The 19,315-nt window shown below is 38.2% G+C and overlaps 3 protein-coding genes across 3 annotated transcripts; 1 reads left to right on the plus strand and 2 right to left on the minus strand.

The window, feature by feature from the left end:
- The first annotated feature begins 130 nt into the window (after positions 1 to 130).
- Positions 131 to 11,350, plus strand: abcg5 (ATP-binding cassette, sub-family G (WHITE), member 5). The gene is made up of 14 exons (XM_008428721.2): positions 131 to 308; positions 560 to 681; positions 1,434 to 1,570; positions 3,085 to 3,183; positions 3,456 to 3,588; positions 5,522 to 5,661; positions 5,963 to 6,092; positions 6,184 to 6,397; positions 6,493 to 6,698; positions 8,487 to 8,625; positions 8,730 to 8,803; positions 9,787 to 9,898; positions 10,013 to 10,125; positions 10,443 to 11,350. The coding sequence occupies exons 1-14, from the start codon at positions 139 to 141 to the stop codon at positions 10,625 to 10,627; spliced, it is 1,974 nt and encodes a 657-aa protein (XP_008426943.1). The 5' UTR covers positions 131 to 138; the 3' UTR covers positions 10,628 to 11,350.
- dync2li1 (dynein, cytoplasmic 2, light intermediate chain 1) lies at positions 11,282 to 16,227 on the minus strand. Its single transcript, XM_008428722.2, has 13 exons — positions 16,119 to 16,227; positions 15,892 to 16,015; positions 15,754 to 15,788; positions 15,173 to 15,242; positions 14,742 to 14,830; positions 14,466 to 14,655; positions 14,295 to 14,363; positions 14,038 to 14,115; positions 13,853 to 13,932; positions 13,436 to 13,506; positions 13,038 to 13,135; positions 12,864 to 12,956; positions 11,282 to 11,417 (listed from the first exon to the last, which is right to left on the minus strand). Exons 1-13 carry the CDS (start codon positions 16,130 to 16,132, stop codon positions 11,355 to 11,357), a joined length of 1,074 nt encoding a protein of 357 aa, XP_008426944.1. The 5' UTR covers positions 16,133 to 16,227; the 3' UTR covers positions 11,282 to 11,354.
- An 891-nt stretch (positions 16,228 to 17,118) lies between these two features.
- Positions 17,119 to 19,286, minus strand: lyrm7 (LYR motif containing 7). Its single transcript, XM_008428719.2, has 5 exons — positions 19,181 to 19,286; positions 18,900 to 18,972; positions 18,719 to 18,789; positions 17,534 to 17,615; positions 17,119 to 17,440 (listed from the first exon to the last, which is right to left on the minus strand). The coding sequence occupies exons 1-5, from the start codon at positions 19,196 to 19,198 to the stop codon at positions 17,370 to 17,372; spliced, it is 315 nt and encodes a 104-aa protein (XP_008426941.1). The 5' UTR covers positions 19,199 to 19,286; the 3' UTR covers positions 17,119 to 17,369.
- Positions 19,287 to 19,315: the final 29 nt, after the last annotated feature.

A 19,315-nucleotide genomic window follows, 5' to 3' on the forward strand; every position in this document is an offset into this window, starting at 1 on the left:
TCAGAGATAACAGGCATGAACCTGTTTTTTTTTATGGTTCCGAGGGACACCACTGACACAGCTGCACAGAAACACAGTCAGGGCTATTAACAGATCGATGTCCGGTTGTCGTCTCGCAGCCGGAGTTGGATCGGAGACATGAACCGATTTTATTCCCCGGAGGCGGCGGAGCCACGGAACGAGACGGAAGCCGAAGGGTCGTTCAAGTTTGTGTCCGAGGCGAAGAGGGATGTGTGGAGGGAAGGAGGGGAGGGGAGGCCGGAGCCGTCCTGTTGTCTTGGTGTCAGAAACATTTCCTACACTGTCAGGTAAACGCTGCATGCAGACGGTTTTGCGTTTGGACTAAAAAACAAAAAAACAAAAACAAAAAAACAGAATATGTGCAGGTTCTTTCAGATTAAAATTACACAAATAATTCTCCCAAATTTTATAAACAACAAATTGTAGTTTTTGTCTTTAAAGCAAGAATTATTTCAGCGCTTTATTGGCAGGTGTGAGATGAATAAATACAACCGCAGTTAGCATGTGGCTCATGCATGTCTCTCTGTGTTTGTTTTAGTGACCGTGTTGGACAGTGGTGGGACTTGCCCTCCTGCAGGAAGAGATGGACCCGTCAGATCCTCAACGACGTCTCTTTCCACGTAGACAGCGGCCAGATCATGGGCATTCTGGGTAATTCAGGTTCGTAACGCAGGTCGAAAGAGCAAAGAGTTCAGTCATAGCTGCTTCTCCCCCCCACCAGATCTGGAAACAATTAGACATACTCAAAGTCAGTTTCCAACGTAATCTTGCAATTATGTCATTTTTATATTCTGCTAAGAGAAGTGCTGCTCTGTTTCATCTCAATTTGTAATAATATGAAAAAACAACATGACTATTTGGAAGAAGGAAAAAAACTACATTTGTCTTTCAGTTTCACCCCCAAACTGATACCTTCTTCTTCTTCTTCTTCTTCTTCTTCTTCTTCTTCTTCTTCTTCTTCTTCTTCTTCTTCTTCTTCTTCTTCTTCTTCTTCTTCTTCTTCTTATTATTATTATTATTATTATTATTATTCTTTTACTACCATGCAGCTAGTTATGAGGGCTTCATGCGTTTTTCCTGTTTTCCAGAGAAGCTAAACTACCAAAAGTAGTTGAACCTAAACAGAGATGTGTTAAAATGAGAAAATGTCAAACTAATCGGTACATCAGCTTGAGATTGATGAAACTCCTACGGCATAAGTTTAATTGGAAGTTGGAATCTGTTCGCTAAAACACAGAGAAATGGTTCCCTTTTCTGTTTCTGAACATCAGGAACAGAAATGTGGGATTGAACAGGGTGCAGTTCATTCCTCCAGCTGCGGTTGTGCCAATAAGCTCGAGTCGTGCATCAAATGAGTCAGTTTGTGTGCGCAGTGATTGTCCTTGATTGTGTTTTAATTCTGCATCGTGAAGGCTCGGGGAAAACAACGCTGCTGGATGCCATTGCTGGCCGGATCGGGAGCTCCGGCACCCTGCTGGGTGAGGTCTTCATCAATGGCAGAAAGCTGAAGAGAGAAGAATATCAGGACTGTTTCTCCTATGTCTTGCAGGTAAAATAAATAAATAAATAAAAAAATAAACAGATCATGCCATTTACGATGACTGAATTTAAACTGGAACCTGCATATTTTTCAAAACAGGCCTGGAGAAGAGGAAACCTCAAACATAAACATGTTCTCTCTGTTGTTAGTTCACTAGAATAAACTACAACATGTCAAATCTGTCCGGATTACACTAAAATACCAATAATGTAACCTTTCCCCCCCCCCATTAACTCATTTTGTATTTGGCTCACACCTGCTTTAAATGAAGGGCACGTTTTCATGTCTTTCTGATCTTGAACAGTGGTGTGTATATATTGACCTCTGTGTCACAGACTTATTAGAAATAGAAAATGTTGAATTACTAACAAAATGGTTCACAGACACTCTGAATAACTTTAAAAGGTAAAATAAGAATCACCGGGAGAACCAATATTTGTAGCATTAGTGATTTTCCTCAAGCATTTTCAGAAATGTAATCAAATAAAAGGTTCAATAAGTTACCTGAGTAAGAGCTGAGTTTATTCGGGGACTTTTTGCACAACTTTACCGAGGAGGGTTCTTCACCGCCCCACTACTTTTAGATCACAAACACAAAAGACACTCGCACTTTGGCAAAATCTCCAAACAGGCCGCCCTGCTCTCTTTATGAAATTAACTTAAGACCCTTGATAGCCTCCTCACACCCCTAATCTCTCAATGAGAGGTGCTCATGTGTGTCCAAAGCTTGAATTAAAAACAGTAGTTTAAAAAACGGGCTTTGCTTCGTTTCAAAATCGTCTCCCTCCCTTCGCTGATAGCAAAGCTTTCTGCTCTCTAAGCTTCGTCATTAACTTCCTCCGCTAAGCCGCAGATGAGGAGGTGATATGAGCTCCTGATATTAAAGTCATTCGGAGGAGACAATAAGGAGGACTGGGACCGGGTGGCGCGCCATGTGCTAATTGAAGCAGGTCCAGCTGCTTGAAGTGTGTGTGTGTGTGTGTGTGTGTGTGTGTGTGTGTGTGTGTGTGTGCGTGTGTGTGTGTGTGTAACAAGGCTATTTGCATAGGAAAACTTGAATATTTAAATATATGTGAATGATCATGAACAGATCTGTTGACTTCTAAATGTTTATTCTGTTCCATAAAAATGTCCTTCTTCTGGACCTAAACAGGGACATGAATATTATAACACGGTTTTAACTCCAACATTTTGACAATTAAGACGTTAAGTAATATATTTCATTAAACTGAGATAAGGGGTAGGACTAAATAAATGTTCATGTCTTCCTGCTCCTTTTTCAAACAGAACAGTGATGGTAAACAAATTATGTTGTTCTCGGTTATGTATGCACATGTTTTCTCTGTCCTACTGATTTTCTTGTTTTTTTTTTTTTTGTTGTAGTTTTTTTTAACAGTTAAACAAATCAGATCAAAATCAAGCATTGATTTATTTTGTATTCTCTACATGTTTTCCACTGAAAGTTACCAGAAGTTAAAATTAGCATTGAATTGGGTTTTTTTTCTTTTTGGTCTGTTTTTCAGAGTGATAACTTGCTGAGTTATTTGACAGTGGAGGAAACCCTGACTTACACTGCCCAGCTGGCCCTGCAGAAACACTCAGTGGAAGCCATCAAGAAAAAGGTTTGGGGGGCTCTCCTGCGTTCTGTCCACTGTTACGGGCTTCTCTGCTTTGAGCAAAACGTTCACACAATTTGTGAGAAGAGCAAAACAGAGAAGTTTCGCTAATGATGTGTGACACAAGATTGTACGTTCCTGTTCGAGATCAACTCTAATATTCTGGCATTTCTAAATGTATTTCCCCTTTAAGAAATGAAATGATATCTTACATTGATAATCAGTCTATCTTGGTGGTAATTACTGCTCACCGACCTTGACCTGTGGTCTGCATGTAGGTGTCGGCAGTGATGGCCGAGTTGAGTCTCAGTCACGTGGCGCACAGTGTTATTGGAGGTCGAATTTTCACTGGGATCTCTGGCGGTGAGAGACGGCGGGTCTCCATCGCCAGCCAGTTACTCCAGGATCCAAGTAAGTTCCAGCTACAGACATTTTATCCATGAAAAAGTCTTCCGAGGTCTGCAGCCAATTTAAATGGCGACTATGAAATAAAACAGCAGACGGACATTATTCTTCAAATGATGAATCTCAGATCCATTAAAATGATTTACTAAACAATGTCTAGGCCTTGGGGGGAATATAAAAAGCCATACACATTAGATTTTTTTAATGTAATGTTCAACAATGATTCAATAACAACAAGATTAACTAGTTTGTTTCAGTAATATATTCTCCACCACATTTTTATAACTGAACCAAAATCTTTAGTTAATTATCTGTTAGCTGTGCTAAATAAGCAGCTAATATGTTTATCTGGACATTATTATTGATAATACATTCAATTACTAAAATTTTAAAACAGTCCTAAGAGTTATAAAGGAGAAAACACTATTTTGTAGCAAGAATGTAAGCTTGCATCCAACTTTAGCTACGTTAGCATCAGTGCTAATGCTAAAGCCGAGCTTCTTAACACGTTTAGCTTCTTTATCCTGAGACTGATTACCAAGGAACTGCATATTTTAGTTGCTGTTACTAGAGAAAATGTGTGCATTACAAGATTTTAAAAAGGTATTACTATTTAAGTTACATTTCAGTTACTAGCAACAATATTAATTTTGTTGCTAGTACAGCAACAAAATTAATACAGAAGTCATCTTAACTTGCTAGCTTTGTTTCTGAGCTAATCTGACTTTTAATGTTGCTTTGAGAGTAATGGCTTTTTCCTCCCTGTATGAGTTTTGAAGGCTCTCAATTCTCTTATTAATATTTGGGGCATTTATTTTATTTTCCATGATGATAAACCAGCAGTGAGTCACTATCTTAAATAGACTGTGGTTATGACCTTTGGTTAACTTAGGCTAGTAAATTAACCTATTGGAAATTTATATAGCCATGACATAATTACCTGGGATTTTCCAAATTGTGTAAAAGTATAGTAATCTTAGGCTATAAAAACGTCTGATTTTAGAATAAGTTATTTAAAGATTCTTTCTTTCATTATTCCTGCATTCAGTAAATAGTCATTCCAACTGAACTAAAAAAAAAGAAAAGCTTTGTCAGTAGAAGAAAAACAAATCTTAAATGAACTATACAGACACAATTCATCTGGAAATTACAAGAGAGAACCGAGAAAGCAGGACAAGATTTGACAATTTCAGGCATTTCTTTTACGTTTTTCAGTCGCACTAAATGCATAAACTGCAAAATGCAAACAAGACTGAACGCAGAACTTTAGTGTTAAATGACAGGAGTTCAATAAATGACCCGTATCTCACCCCAAGAGTTTCAAAATCCCCCTTGAATAAAACAAAAGAATCTAAATGGTGCTGAGATAACGAGAGGACAGAAAAAGGGATGGGGTGATTGAGAAGAGTATTAAAGGACCAGGTTATCACACCAGGAAGGGAATGAGCACAGACCCACCTGTGTGTGTGTGCGTGTGTGTGCTACTCCTAGGTGCGCTTTATCAGGTCTGAAGTGCTCCAGGGAGGACTGAGGGTCTTAGTCCTCATTCAGGATTAACTGGCCATGAACACACACACATTCCCAGAGAGTCACAGTCGGAGTAATGAAAAGTTCCCATTCGCTGCCTCTCCAATCAACCAGGAAATGAATTAATCTCACAATTAAAGCATCTACTAATTCCACCCTGCTTTCATAATGCAAAGAGGCAATCTTTTAATTGTTCTAATTAGAGTAATTAACTAAAAAAAAAAAAAGAGTGAACTCACTTATCTTCCCAAGTTAAGTTGGACCTACAGAGAGGCCTGCAAGTGCCACTTTATAAGAAGTGCTGTTGAAAGTTTTCTGCCTGGGTGAGGAGGAGTTGCTGTCCACTCTTTAACTTGTGCCCAGTGTTTCAGCGTGTGACAGTGACGAGGTCGCTGGGATGGTGTTCCTGCAGGGGTCATCTTACTGGACGAGCCAACCACTGGCCTGGACAGCATGACGGCCAATCAGATCGTGGTGCTGCTGGCAGAGCTGGCTAGGAGGAACCGCATCGTCATAGTAACCATCCACCAGCCACGCTCAGAGCTCTTCAGGGTGAGTTTTGGGATGAAAAGCAAATTGGAGTTACTGAAAATCAGAAATCCTCTGTCTCTCATTTAAAAATGATGCTTTGCTTTCTGACTCTGAAGAAGACAAAGAGGGCGTCCAAATGTTTGCTCTCATGAGGTTTAGACAAAAAAAGTTCCCTGTTGACCTATCGCATAAAATCCAATAAAGTACACTGACGTCAAGAAGTAAAAACAGAAATAAATAAATAAAAATCTAGGTATTGAAATACTTTTGCATGAACGTTAACTGTGAAGGTAACCTGTTCTCGTGCGTGTTGACCCGTCAGGTGTTCAGCAGGATCGCCATAATGAGTCGGGGAGAGCTGGTGTTCTGTGGTCAGCCGGAGGAAATGGTGGATTTCTTCAGCCAGTGTGGATATGAGTGTCCAGAGTACTGCAACCCTTTTGATATCTACGGTATCAATAACACAGAGCAATACAGCACAGTGACAGAACACCGCACATGTACAACAGCAGACGTTATAAAAACTCATATGATGCCAAACAGTCGACTTCACCTCCGTGGACACGCGCAGCAGTGAGAGGGAGGCCGCCACTTTCAGTCGGATGCACGAGATCACGTCGTCCTATCAGAGGTCGGCCATCTACCAGAACATGCTGGACAAAATGGAGCAGAACCTGCAGATCTCAGACAAACCCGCCATCCCCTTTAAAAACAAAGAGTCGCCCAACTGCGCTGCCAAGCTTGGAGTTCTGGTTAGGTCTGTAGTCTTTACCGCAGCTTGAACTCTTTATAGCGATAGCGAGTTTTGTGTCTTAACGGCTGTGCTTGATGTGTGTGTGATTTTGTGTTTAGGCGAACGGTCCGAAACCTCTCCAGAGACAGGATCGGTGTGATCATGCGTCTGTCCCAGAACCTGATCTACGGTTTCTTCGTGGCCTTCTTCGTCATCCATCTAGACATGGATGTGGCCAAGGGTGCAGTGCAGGACCGGATAGGAATGATCTATCAGTGCGTGGCCGCTTCGCCTTATACTGGCATGCTCAATGCGGTTTCTCTCTGTGAGTCCACCGTCACCATATTTATACGTTCTAACACTCATGGTTTATTAAGCGTCGCCAGCAAGCCCGCAATTTTACTTCTTATGCTGCTTTACAAAGCTTATTTTTCTGTTTTTGTCATGGTGCAACAAGCTTTAATGGATTTTAATGGGATTTTCTTTGACAGACCAACCTAAAGTGGTACATAATGGTAAAATGAAAAGTATTTTTGTTGTACTGTGCTTTTATGGGTATTATATTATTGTCCTCCAATTTTTTTGGGTACTACTTTATGTTGGACTATCATATGAAACGCTGCAAGGATCTAATTAAATGATTATCGGTGTCGAACATGATTCACTTTATAGAAAAATTAAACAGCTCATTGTTTGGTCCAGCTGTTGGGCACCGTGCCCAATGTAGCTGAGTGATGTCTTTAATGTGCTGCCCAAACCAAACGAGGCCTAAATCAGACTCCATGCAGATTCACCAGAAGACAGAAACTTTCCATCATCTCATTTGTACATCAAGTTACAAAACTTGCAAACAAGATGGCCGCAGAGCTAAATCTGGTGCTGCGAGACCAGGTGGAAGGTAGATGTACAAAGTGTTGTGTGGCGGCTTGCTTGAGGATATTACTTTGGCGCTTCGCGCTGACAGCAGCATTCACAGCAGTGCAGCTTCTTTTACTGCACAAATTGTTCAAAAGCAGCGCAGAGAGCATGTCAGAAACGTCAAAGTGCTGATTTATCCTTCAAATCCCCCCCCACCCCCAGAGTACAGACAGATTGAGCGACTGTGGGACGTTCTGTTCTGGACAGATAACTTAGACGCATGCAGTTTCCAGCAGTAGAAGTGTCCGCTGCGTTTTCGTGCCACAGGGTGACCTCAGAGGTCAATCCCAGCTGCGGTTCAAAGTCAGGCGTGAACCAGATGGCACGACAGACTGAAAAGGTGAATCCTTTCTCGATGATTTATCTCCGTTGTTTGACTGATTGTGTTTAGCTATTAATGCTAAAAGGGTAATGAACCTTTTCTTCCACCACCGGTTCAGTGAACCACAGTAAACTTTAACCTACAAACCTACAATGTCGATACGGCCTAGTCTAGATTATGTTTTAGCTTATGTACGCGAGTCTTTCTGGGGTTAACATGTTCAAGACTTCCTCAAAAAGCAAACAAAAAAAAGTACAAAACATTCTACTTAAACTACTTCTTGTTTGTCTAAAATTAATCTTAAATTTCACATCACTTATAGATGACATACAGGGTTATCTAAACAGCTCTATATGAGTGGTCCTGTTCTTTTAGCCAAGTATCTGCTGCTTATCGTCTGCGTCTAAAACAAGCTTTAGGGCTGTAGATATCAGATAAAGAGGATAAGAGGTATGATAAAACGATGAATTGAGCAGGAGTCTCAGCCAGAGGTAGTGACTGCTTTATCAGACTGACCTTGAAATTTGCTGATAAGATATTATACTGAACTGCATGTTGTAAAGTAATGGCTTTTACCGAGTTAGGTGGACTGAGTTCTTGGAAGAGAATTCAGAATCGGTTCGATTTATTAGGGGGATTTTGCAGTGTCAGATAATTAGTTATTAATAATGGAGCAAATGACCAACAGTAAAAGTAGGCAAAGAAAGGTTATAAATGTACTTTTTTTATCCCCTATAGAAATCTTGTTCCTACTCAAATGTCCCCGCTCTTCCCCATTTTTGTTTCTGAGACTTTTTGGAGGATCAGTTTCAGAGTATCTGACCGAACTCGGTCATAAAGTTGTCACTTTGTTGCTGTTTCCCCCCCCAACAGTCCCTGCGCTGCGAGCCATCAGTGATCAGGAGAGCCAGGACGGCCTGTACAGTAAATGGCAAATGTTCTTGGCCTACATCGTCCACATCTTGCCCTTCAGCGTCCTGAGTGTCATCATCTTCAGCTCCTTTATTTATTGGTGGGTAGCTGCAGATGAATCCTCATCAAGCGCTCAGTGAGTGTTGTGTAAAACAAGCAGCAACAAAGTCAACTCTTGATCCTGTCTGTTTTTCCCCTTCTCAGGACGGTGGGGATGCACCCGGACACGTGGCGCTTTATGTGTTTTACTGCTGTAGTTCTTGTTCCCCATGTAACAGGTGAGCTGATAAGATGTTGCTTATAATTAGACATTTTGTCTTGCGTAGATATTGGCTCTAGAACATGTTTTTAGACCCACTGTCTTCTCCTTAAAAGATAGAAATACGGATGCCTCTCAATTGATTCATTTTAGTATCACTGAACAGTTTGTGTATTTTGTTAATTCTACTCTATATGTGAAATTCAGTGTAGGGAGAATGTTTACATTTTTTTTTTTGAGTTACACTTTTGTGCAAACAATGTCCTAAGACAATAATTATACACTTAAGACGTATGTAAAATGAAGGTTATTATGTATATAACATAAATATGTGAAATTCATAGTATACAGTTGAAACACAGTTGAATTTGTAATGTAGCCTGTTTTATTTTCTTACTTTCTTTCATTAAATTAGAGAAAACTTTTTCCGTTTCAGTTCATTTAGGATTGGCAAAATAATTTTTATTATTTGCTAAAATAATAATTGTTATTATTAATTAAAAGGAAAAAATAAAAAGGGAGATATTTTAAATATATATTTTTGCTTTGGTCTAATGCAGAAGTTTACATAAACATGGTACTTGTTTTTCACATGTTTTCCATCCACTACATTTTCCATTAACGTGCCTTAATTCAGCAATCTGTGAACACCTTGCTTCTTCAGAAATGACCTATTACTACTGGACAATTGTCAAGTCAGCAGTCTTCTACATGACTGTACATGCTAGAGCAGCACATTTATGTATAGATTTACTTACTGTTTTTATTCTAATAGTCAAAGAAACAACATTTTGGGCTTGTAGTAGCTGTAAACTATTATATGAATGACCAGAAATAAACAACTGAAGTACAGCTTTGTTCGGATGAGAGAGGAAAAACGTTATGTTTTGACAGGTGTATTAGTAATCTTGGCGTTTTATTAACAGTGCATAGATGTTTAAAATTGTACTTTTACCATCTTAAGTGACTTGTTTTCCTGTATGTATTGAAACCTGTTCCCAGGGGAGTTGCTGACGGTGGTGCTGCTGGGAGTGGTCCAGGACCCCAACATGGTCAATACTGGGATGGCTTTACTTAACATTGCAGGAATCCTGGTGGGATCCGGTTTCCTCAGGTTAGACGAACCACAGCGGAACCTCATTTTTTAATACATCTGAAGTCAAATCCTTTACAAAAACGGATAATTGATTTGTAAGTTTTAAACGTGGTTGACTCCTCACGTCCACAGAAGCACAGAGCAGATGCCGATGGTATTTCAGTGGCTCAGTTACCTCACCTTCCAGAAATACAGCTGTGAGCTTCTCATTGTCACCGAGTTCCTCAATCTGGAGTTCAACTGCAGTAAGTTTCTTTTTTTTGTTTTTATAATGACAGATTTTATTTAAAAACACATTATTGGTGTTTCCTAATGTTTTGTAGACAGATAATGTGCTTCCCTTTCCTAACTGAAAGCATACAAACATTTTACATGTATATGTTTGTTTTTGTTTGCTGATCCTTTGCAACTTTGATATTTGATGTTGCGACTGATAATGAGTTCAATGTTCAAGGACTCTTGAGTTGAGCGTGGGGTAACATCAAGGTTCTTGTCTGCTTGTTTGGGAAAAAAACAAAAAAAACGATCTGAGTTTGATCGTTTCTGTTTCGTGCTGTTCCAGACGGAACCAAATCCTTACCAGGAGCCTGTGTGGTCACTTCAGGGGATCAGATCATCGACATGGGCTACCCCGGAGCTTTGTCGCGGTACACACTAGACTTTGTTCTCCTCTACTCCTTCCTCCCTGCTTTGGTTGTGATGGGAATGATCAGCTTCAGGATCAGGGATAAACTCATCCGCCACTGAAACGAAAACATTTCCATTAACATGCCTTAATTCTGGCACGTCGGTCAGTTCTTCTCTGGTTCGGTTGTTGTATTTTGTAGTTTACTGTAACTATGCAGTCTGCTATAATGTAAAAATGTGTTCTGCAAAGTACAAAAACCTTCCGATAGATCATGACTAGGATGACTAATAAGTTTAAATGATCTTACTTTAAAGTTGAAAAACATGAAAACAATAAAGACATGTGAATCCAGCATCTGCTCATTTTAAATGTTCTTGTTAGTCTTCACATAAAACTTGCACATTATCTTAGTATTTCTGCCAGCACTTTTGATTTTTTTAAGCTAGACTTTTTTTTTCTTTATATATTTCTGGAAATTGTGTATTACCAATAATGAGTTTTGAAACAAGCACACTAATAACCCCAACATTGGAGACAGAAAAGACAACACTGGTTGAATATCACTGTAATTTTTAAGTTATAATAATTATCTAATACTGTCAGGAAAATATGATCAACAGCTTTTTCCACTTACTGTAAAGAATGTTTTAAAAAAATAGAAAGTTGTTGTAAATTGTTTTTAGAAAAACTCATTTTAATAGCAGTAGTTTGAACAATTCTTTTGGTTGTTTAACCAATAATGCATAGACATAAAAGAGCCTGTAAAAAAAAAGTTAAATAAATACAGCAAAAATTTTTATTATATGTACACAATAAAGTGTTGTATGTGTGTAACAAATGTATATCTTATGTCTCCAGCTGCAGTTCTTTCCATGACTTTGCTGCATTTCTTTTGTACTGCTCCAACTCCTGAAAAACAGATTCAGACAAAAAAACAATACAGACATATTTGTTTGTTTTCGGAAAAAAATATGGTGTGAGGTCAATTTAAAAATATGCATTTTTCTCTCATTTTCTGACTAAAAATGAAAAATAAACACGTTGTTCAATCCAGCAACATGTGATTCATAAAGGTGAAAAAATATCAAACTGATGGCATTAATATGACTTAATTTTACTTCTATTTTCATAAAAAAAATGTCATATTTTAAATCTTTTGAATCTGTTTTAATGCTGTTATCAGGTAAGAGTCAGTCGAAGATAGCAGAGTGTAATTCAGGCAGGTTACTGCAGTTCAAGTGCCACAGTGGAACCATGGCATGTTGACAAGAAGATAGATAGTATCAGCTTTTACAACTATAGGACATTATTACGGTTATGTTAATGAAAGCATCACCGAAAGGCCAGGCTACTACAGGGCACAAGGTTACGTTAGAGCACTGGCGGGTGGTGCGACGTGTAGGAAAGACAATAAATCTGAGTCCTATTTATGTTAACTTAGTGGGGAGAGAAAACAGCACCTACAAGAGAAAGAGAGAACCTCTGAAATATCAGTACAATATCAAAAATCTAACATCTGGATGTTTGTTGGTGCTATTGTAAATAAATATTAAAACAGTTCCATATTATTTTTAGACTACAAAGCGAGTAAAGGTTTTGTGAAGTCATTGAGTAAATACGCCTCACTGTATAATTTAAAATGCATGTGTATGTTTTTCTTTAACAAACTAATTTCTTTCTTAAAATACAGGATTGTGTCTTAGTACTTAAGTTTTTGTTTTGTTTGTTCATAATTTTTGTGTTTCTGCTTTTTTTCTATAATTGATGCTTCATAAATATGTTTGAACTTGAATCTTTTGCTTTACCTTCCCGTTGTTCTTGATGGTCTTGATTTAAACCTCCATTTGTAATCATGTAATAATTAATGTTCAAAACCTGGATATTTTAGTTAAGATAAATTCTCCAACTCAGCATTGACCTCTCATATTTTATATAAAGTAGAATGTGCCACAAAATGAAGAAATTGTGCTTAAAAGTCAACCTCATTGTAAAATGAGGAGGGGAAAAAAAACAAGAAAAGTTACGTTTATTAAAAATTAAATGCTGGGAAAAGTTTATGTGTCTGAGACTTCATCTGATATAAATATAACTTCTTCTCTAAATATAGTCTTAATAACTAACATCAAGTCATACCTGTCTTATAATTTATTTATATAAATTCTTTTGTTACTTATTGTTTATTAATACCTGCATTCCTTGATATGGATTACAAAGTTCACGGACACAGAGACTGACCCAAACATTGCTCGCCAGCTACAGTTGTCTGTCTAAAATCAGTCTTATTCAGTGTTTTGCTGCAGTAGCAACAACCATTTAACTCTGAAGAACCAAGTGTGTAAGCGTTAAAAGTGTTACCTGATCCTTCTGAGCTCTCATTGCATCAATTTGAGGCTCACTGTACTGTGGGTCTTTGGCTGGATCCTTCAGCTCTCTCTGCTCACTATGGCTCTGGGAAAACAAGATTGTTCCCTTGTACTGAGAGCATTTATGTTCTTGTATGTGAGCTGAAACAGAGAAACGTGCCTCTACCTCACTGGGAAAGACTCGCTCGTACACTTTCTTCCACAGATCCTTTGGGTTTTTTGCGTGTAGAGACGTAATGTCGATGTCAGTTGAAGGAGGCGCCCCTAAATATCAGGAAACATTATTTTAAACACAATATCTCACAATCCTCTGCATCCAAACAAACTATACAGCTCCTTTAAAAAGTGTGCATACCAATAAATTTGAATATTATTTAAATATTATTTAATTTAGTAGCTCAGTTCGGTTTGTGGTTCTTATGTGGCAAATCTGAAAAAGTTCATCTGCGGATGTTTCATCATGTAGTGTTAATTTTTTATGCCACAGAGCCGTTCATGTGCTGCAGTCCTGGTTTATTTTAAATGTGTTGCGTCGTTTGGACGGTAGGTGGTGCTGTTGCTCACCTATTTGGCTGAAAGAGTCAGAGCCAGTTGGGATGATGAGAGGTTTACCTGAGTCACAGGACACAGTTTTCCTGATTGTAAATAAAAATTTAAAAAAAGACAGAAAAAAAAAACAAATGAACTCAAGACATGTTGCTATTATGATTGTTCTCTGTTTTCATTTATTTAACAGGTGACAGATAATTACAAATCTAACATATACAACTAAAAAAAAAGAGTTTGAACAAAAACTAAATGAGAGTTTTCATAAAAAGAATATGAACTGCTGCAGTAGATGTTGATCATTTCAGAACTTCTGAGTTTATAGTGATTAGAAAGTAACTTAAAAGCTTCACATCTAAGTTCTTCATATCCTACAATTTCATACAAAATTCCTCTTAATGAAATCTTTGCATTAATTGGTCATTTGCTCCTCACCCTCTGTCCAGACCAAACGCCAGATGTGAGAAGAAGCTCTTGGTTTTAGACATGAGGCCCTCTGATTTAATGCTAGTGAACTAATATAAAGAACAGACAGAAAAAAAACAGAAATGAAAGCAGCTTAACAGCAGATGGAAATTAAACTGCATTTGGATATATATAGCCTGCTGGGGTTCACTTACAATCAGAGAGGCTGCGTAATAGTGGGCAAGGAAACGGAGGGTTTTTCTAATAACTTTCTTCTTGTCAGAGTCAAAGTCCTGCAACATAAATCAAAAGACTTTCACTTTAAATCTGTCACACAAAATAGACCAGACTGCCTGTGATGTATCAAGAGATGAAATTTTCACTGTATGCACACACCTCACTTTAACTGAAAGCAGTAAACAATAGATGTACCGTCCAGGCAATGTAGAGCAGTTTTAACTGTGTGCTTTACCTGAAAGAGGTCATATTTGCTGCCGATGATGAGCAGTGGAACGGGAAAAGGACTGATCAGCTCCCTGTCCTGTTGAAAGATGAAGTTAAATCTTCAGAAGTACATATGAAAATAAAATATACAAACATCACGTAAATAAAAATGGAAAACCACAATGATCTCCGCCCGTACTGGGTAATCTTTTGGTAAGACCCGAGCTGCTGGGTGAGCAGCCTTCTGCCATTTGTCTCCAGGTTTGGACTTTTGTGCCTCAGAAAAGACTTTTTCCACATGAGCTTGAGCTGCAGTCAGAAGTTTCTCCATGGTTCCCCACAGAGCGTTGGGTTTGGACAGGTCCAGAACGAGCACAACAGAAAGAGACCTGAGAAAAACCGCGTATTCAGGGACACGCTGCCTCTTTACTACCAAGAAGCTTTAAGTACAATAATAGGGCAATAAGTGACCAACCTTATACTGTTAGGAGTGATGGGGATCTGGACGAGGTCTGAGAGAGAGGTTCCCCCTCCCAGTTCCCACAGGTGGGCTATATCTTTGGGCTGAAAGAGGAAAGAGGAGGTCCGCTTTTACAGCAGGCAAGTATCTGGCTATCTATAAAGACTTACATGACTTCTATATTACAAGTGAACTGACTACGACTGAAAAAGTTTTAAATTAAGTTAGATTCCAGCTCAGTTTTACATCAGCTTCCTTGTTTGTGCTCCAATCACTTGTTGCCGTGAACCCCTGATCAGTGCTTATTGTGCATTTGAATTTCTTTAAACATAACTTAAAAAATATAAGGAAGACTTTTTAAGATATCAATCTTAAAAACAATATTTGTGCTTCTTTAGCCTATTAGAAATATCATGGAGAGGTCTGAGATCATCAAAGATCCTTACTGTGTTGTGTCCCTTGGCCCGCCTGCCAAACGTATACTCCAGTGCTAGAGTTGGCTTTGGTGGCTCATCTCTTGTGGAGAAAAAGAAAAGAAATTGAGGGTAAATTGTGTGCAATTTAACTCGTTCAGAATAAATAAAGCCTCAGAGGTTTGTTGGAGAATGTTAGTGAACAAACCACATTACAAAGAGCAAGGAAAAAGCAAGACAGATCAGGAGGAAAGTGATGAATTTGGGAAGCATCCAGGAATCTTATGGTAGCTCTGGTGGAGGCAATGGCGCCATCAATGCCTCCAACTTCAGACACTTTGCAAAGAAGCTGTAGTTGCAGCAAGAGATGCTCCAGATATTATTTATAAATATATATATTAAAAAAAGATAGAGAAAGACTTTTCTGCGGAGCCTATCTGGTGAAATGGGATTTTAAAAAAGGGAAAAAATTGTGTAAATGACTTGCTTAATTCATGGGTACGACTTTCTCGTGATGAAATGTACAACAGCGTATTGTTTGCGCCTAGTAGCTACCATAACATGTCTGCATATCATGAGTTATGAGTTGACAGTTGACACTATAAACTACTCACCTCTCCAGACATCTGAGAAGAATTGACGTTTTACCCTGAAAAAGACGAATTGGCTTCACAAGCTATAACCTATGATTATTTTAAGGTTTGGAGCTCGTCTTTCAACATATGAAAATAATGTCATGAGGCTGTACCAACCCCAGTCTTGCTCCCCATCAGAAACACACTCCTTTCACAGACCGTCTCTCCTCCGTCCCCCTCTCCAGCTCCGCTCTCCTGACTCCGGACCTCCGCCGCTGCCAGCTCCCAAATCGTGTCTGAACTGAAAAATGAGAGAGAACAAATTCAGGACGTTTCGGAGAAATAGTCTCTTCTTTCTAAGAGAGCTTCGTGGCATAAATAGATTCCTTCTTTGGGATTATCACCTCATTTTTGCCATTGAACTGAAGAGATCGCCAACGGACACAAAAGACAAAAAGCGTTGCCACAGCAACGTCGACGTCGGCCTTTTTCTTGGCGTTAATGGCGGATTTGGGTACCATCTATAGGTGGATACCGCCACCTACCGTTCTGGAGCATGAAAGGCGGGCTTCAGCATTCTTAAAGCATCCACACACTGCAGAATATTAAGCTAGTTTTAGTTAAAAATTCAATTCGTGATGGTTTGCGTGTTTCTTTTAAACAATCAGCAATATCAAATTGATCCCTTCCATGTAAATTTCATTCATAATGTGCTCTAATCAGTGGAGTATTGGAGATGGTAGATTACAGTGTTCTACATTTCAAATGGCATAACAGTGCAATATGGTGGATATGTCAGGATGCTGTACGTTCCTGAATTTGATAGTTATCAGTCTATTCCTTTATGTCTCTCTTAACTGTTGCCTTAATAAGCCAGATATATATTAACAACCACGATAAATACACCATATATCAATTGTTTGCGATACATTGCTGCCATTGTTATGCCTGACACACAGATCCATTAAGTTTCTTGACAATGCAAAACCAACACAAAGCATTTGTGTGCTTTAAACGGTGCTGAATTTAGTTTTTGGAGATAAGACCTCCACAAGTTTTGTCAAGTGCAGACAGCTTTTACTAAAAACACAAGTTTTAGACTTCTGAATGAAACTGCCTCTGTTTAATATTTTAATCTGTATTCAGTAGTTTTGTTCTATATGTCAGCACTTGTTCCAAACATTATTCTTTACATAGTGCTGCAACTCTAATCACCTTTCAATATCTAAAACATCTTCCTACTATGATTTTTAAGTAGAAATTTCATATTTTTTAAGCTTTCAAAACTTTATAAACAACAAATCAATGAAATGTGATTTTATATATGTATATTATTTTTAATTAAAAAAGTAAAAAGGCAATCATGGTCCAAGCATTAATTGAAATCCTCCAGTATCAGCAATATCATTTTGGATCAACTTGCCTTTATTACAAGCAACCAAAAGCAGAACACATTTTATAACAACTAATAAAATACTGTACATGAAATAATGGCATCAAGTTTACAGCACCCTTTTTTAGCCATAGTGCAATGGCTCAGGAGGAGGTCATCACAACTTCAAGCATTGTTTTGTGATTTCCATTAAACGGCAGATGGGACTAATGAATAAATGTCTCTTGACTGATGCTCAAAATTAATAAGGAAGGAAGGATGGTCATGATTTTTTCCTTGGTTCATCACAATAGGGTACATTTTCCAACAGTAGACCCTCTCTAGGTCGAAGCCCTGTGGAAGGAAAAGAGGTGTAGTGAATCAACAGGGGATCATATCAACAATAAGTTGTACAGCAAGCATGAGGGGCAAGGAGAAGAAACATACGGAGCTTGTTTTCTGCAACGTGTTCCACTTGCAGCACCGTCTCACGAAGAACAGCTTCCACATCAGAGCCCATTTTAATCATCTGTAATTTGCAAAAACAAAAACAAAAAAAAACAGCTATATATGTATGACGGACTAAGGAACTCTACATGTTCAAATGTGTCAGTTCAAACAAAATGTAATATAAACGGTAACCTAAGTAAATGTAAAGTGCAATTTTCAAACAAGGACTTCATTCATTAAAAGAAAAGGCTACTTACACCAACGAATCTGGTCATATGTGAAAGAAATTACGGTACAGTCTAAACCTAATTACTGACTCTGCCACCTTTGGTAGCAACAAGTGCCATCAAGTGTTTGCAATTACTGAAAATAAGCATTTTACATCAATGTGGAGGAATTTAATTCAACCATACAGGGGAGTTGCAAGCATGAGCATGCTTGTGTGAGCCAAACTTTGACAAGGCCACTTTAAAACTTCAGTTTTGTTTTTTGTTGAGCTAGTCAGGGCGGGTTGGATGTGTTTTGGAATATTGTCCGATGTAATCTGTGTGTTTGAACTTGGTGCCATGAACTTAATTTATGGTTCTAACAACTACGGCAAGTCGCCCAGTCCCTGAATCAGCAAAAAGACCTCATACATTTAATTTATTTTCCTGAAATGCTGAGTCAATTGTGTACAAGATGCAAAGGGATGTAAATCTCCCAGAAAGTTTCATTTTTGTCTCGTCAGTCCACAGAATATTTTCCAAAAATCTTAAATTATCAAGATGTTTATTTGGAAAATGGACACGCATCTTTGTGTTCATCTTTATGAGATGTACTTCTGGCCTTGAAACTCTCCAATTTATGTCATTATTGATCAGTCTCTTTCTTATTTTAAGTGAGGCTTGAAGACTTTTACACGTCGTATTTTTGTGACCTCTTGGATGAGGTATAGATGAGCTATTGGAGTTATTTTGGATAGGGCTGGCTCATCATTTAATTAAGCCATTAAAATTCACTAAATGCACCAGTAGTCTTTATTCTATGTTTTTTTTAATCAATATAACAAATAAAAGTAAGGAATAACATTATTATAACAATAATAATTTATAATATTACTGCGAAGATAATTTCAAAATGTAAAACTATCTTCGCAGAACTTTTACTTTTCCATATATATATATAAATAATTCAATGGACCTTTTCAATGTCTTCCTCTGACGTTTCATTTTTGTTCTTCTTGAACTCCTCGTTGATCTGTAACCTTGCAGCTTTAAAAAGGAAACAAACGAATGAAAACATCAGATTATAAAATTCCAATAGTGATATACTTGCTTTTTTCTTCAGCAGAGAGATACGCTATCCTGCTGTGTGACCTCACCTGTCAAAGCTCTTTCATCCTCTCTGAATACATCCATTCTTGTTCTGTGCAGCTTTTTAAACACGCTTAGAACCTGCATTTATACACATTAAACCGTTAACTTAACACACATTTAGCAGCTGTGAATTCAGACAGTTGTAACTGACGCTTTTAGGTGACTTAATATTTCCTAAAGATTAAAATAAATAAATAACTTCAGTATGACTTAGTCTAATAGACTTAAAGAAAATACTATTTTGCTTAAAGTATTTTCTTAAATATAAATATTGCTCAACACTCACCTTCAAACGAGTGCCCATGTTGAATTTTTCCACCTATTTCCGGTATGTACAACGTTGACCAATCAGCGAAGGTTTTAGGATGACGCAGTGTTGTAACCAATCAGTGTTCGGCGTGTTCTTGGCTAGCTAAAAGTA

This window comes from Poecilia reticulata, linkage group LG15 (assembly GCF_000633615.1).
Source record: "Poecilia reticulata strain Guanapo linkage group LG15, Guppy_female_1.0+MT, whole genome shotgun sequence".
Lineage (NCBI taxonomy): Eukaryota > Metazoa > Chordata > Actinopteri > Cyprinodontiformes > Poeciliidae > Poecilia > Poecilia reticulata.

What these genes read in the sequence shown, in the direction of transcription:
- abcg5 (XM_008428721.2), top strand. Translation starts at nt 139, where the DNA reads ATGAACCGATTTTATTCCCCGGAGGCGGCGGAGCCACGGAACGAGACG. An exon ending in TCTTGTTCCCCATGTAACAG is followed by an intron (nt 8,804 to 9,786) that starts GTGAGCTGATAA and finishes ACCTGTTCCCAG; the next exon opens with GGGAGTTGCTGACGGTGGTG. An exon ending in GTGGGATCCGGTTTCCTCAG is followed by an intron (nt 9,899 to 10,012) that starts GTTAGACGAACC and finishes TCACGTCCACAG; the next exon opens with AAGCACAGAGCAGATGCCGA.
- lyrm7 (XM_008428719.2), bottom strand. An exon ending in GGATGAAAGAGCTTTGACAG is followed by an intron (nt 18,790 to 18,899) that starts GTGAGGTCACAC and finishes TCCTTTTTAAAG; the next exon opens with CTGCAAGGTTACAGATCAAC. An exon ending in CGTTGCAGAAAACAAGCTCC is followed by an intron (nt 17,441 to 17,533) that starts GTATGTTTCTTC and finishes TTCCTTCCACAG; the next exon opens with GGCTTCGACCTAGAGAGGGT.
- dync2li1 (XM_008428722.2), bottom strand. An exon ending in TGATGGGGAGCAAGACTGGG is followed by an intron (nt 15,789 to 15,891) that starts GTTGGTACAGCC and finishes CGTCTTTTTCAG; the next exon opens with GGTAAAACGTCAATTCTTCT. An exon ending in ATTACGCAGCCTCTCTGATT is followed by an intron (nt 13,933 to 14,037) that starts GTAAGTGAACCC and finishes TCTTTATATTAG; the next exon opens with TTCACTAGCATTAAATCAGA.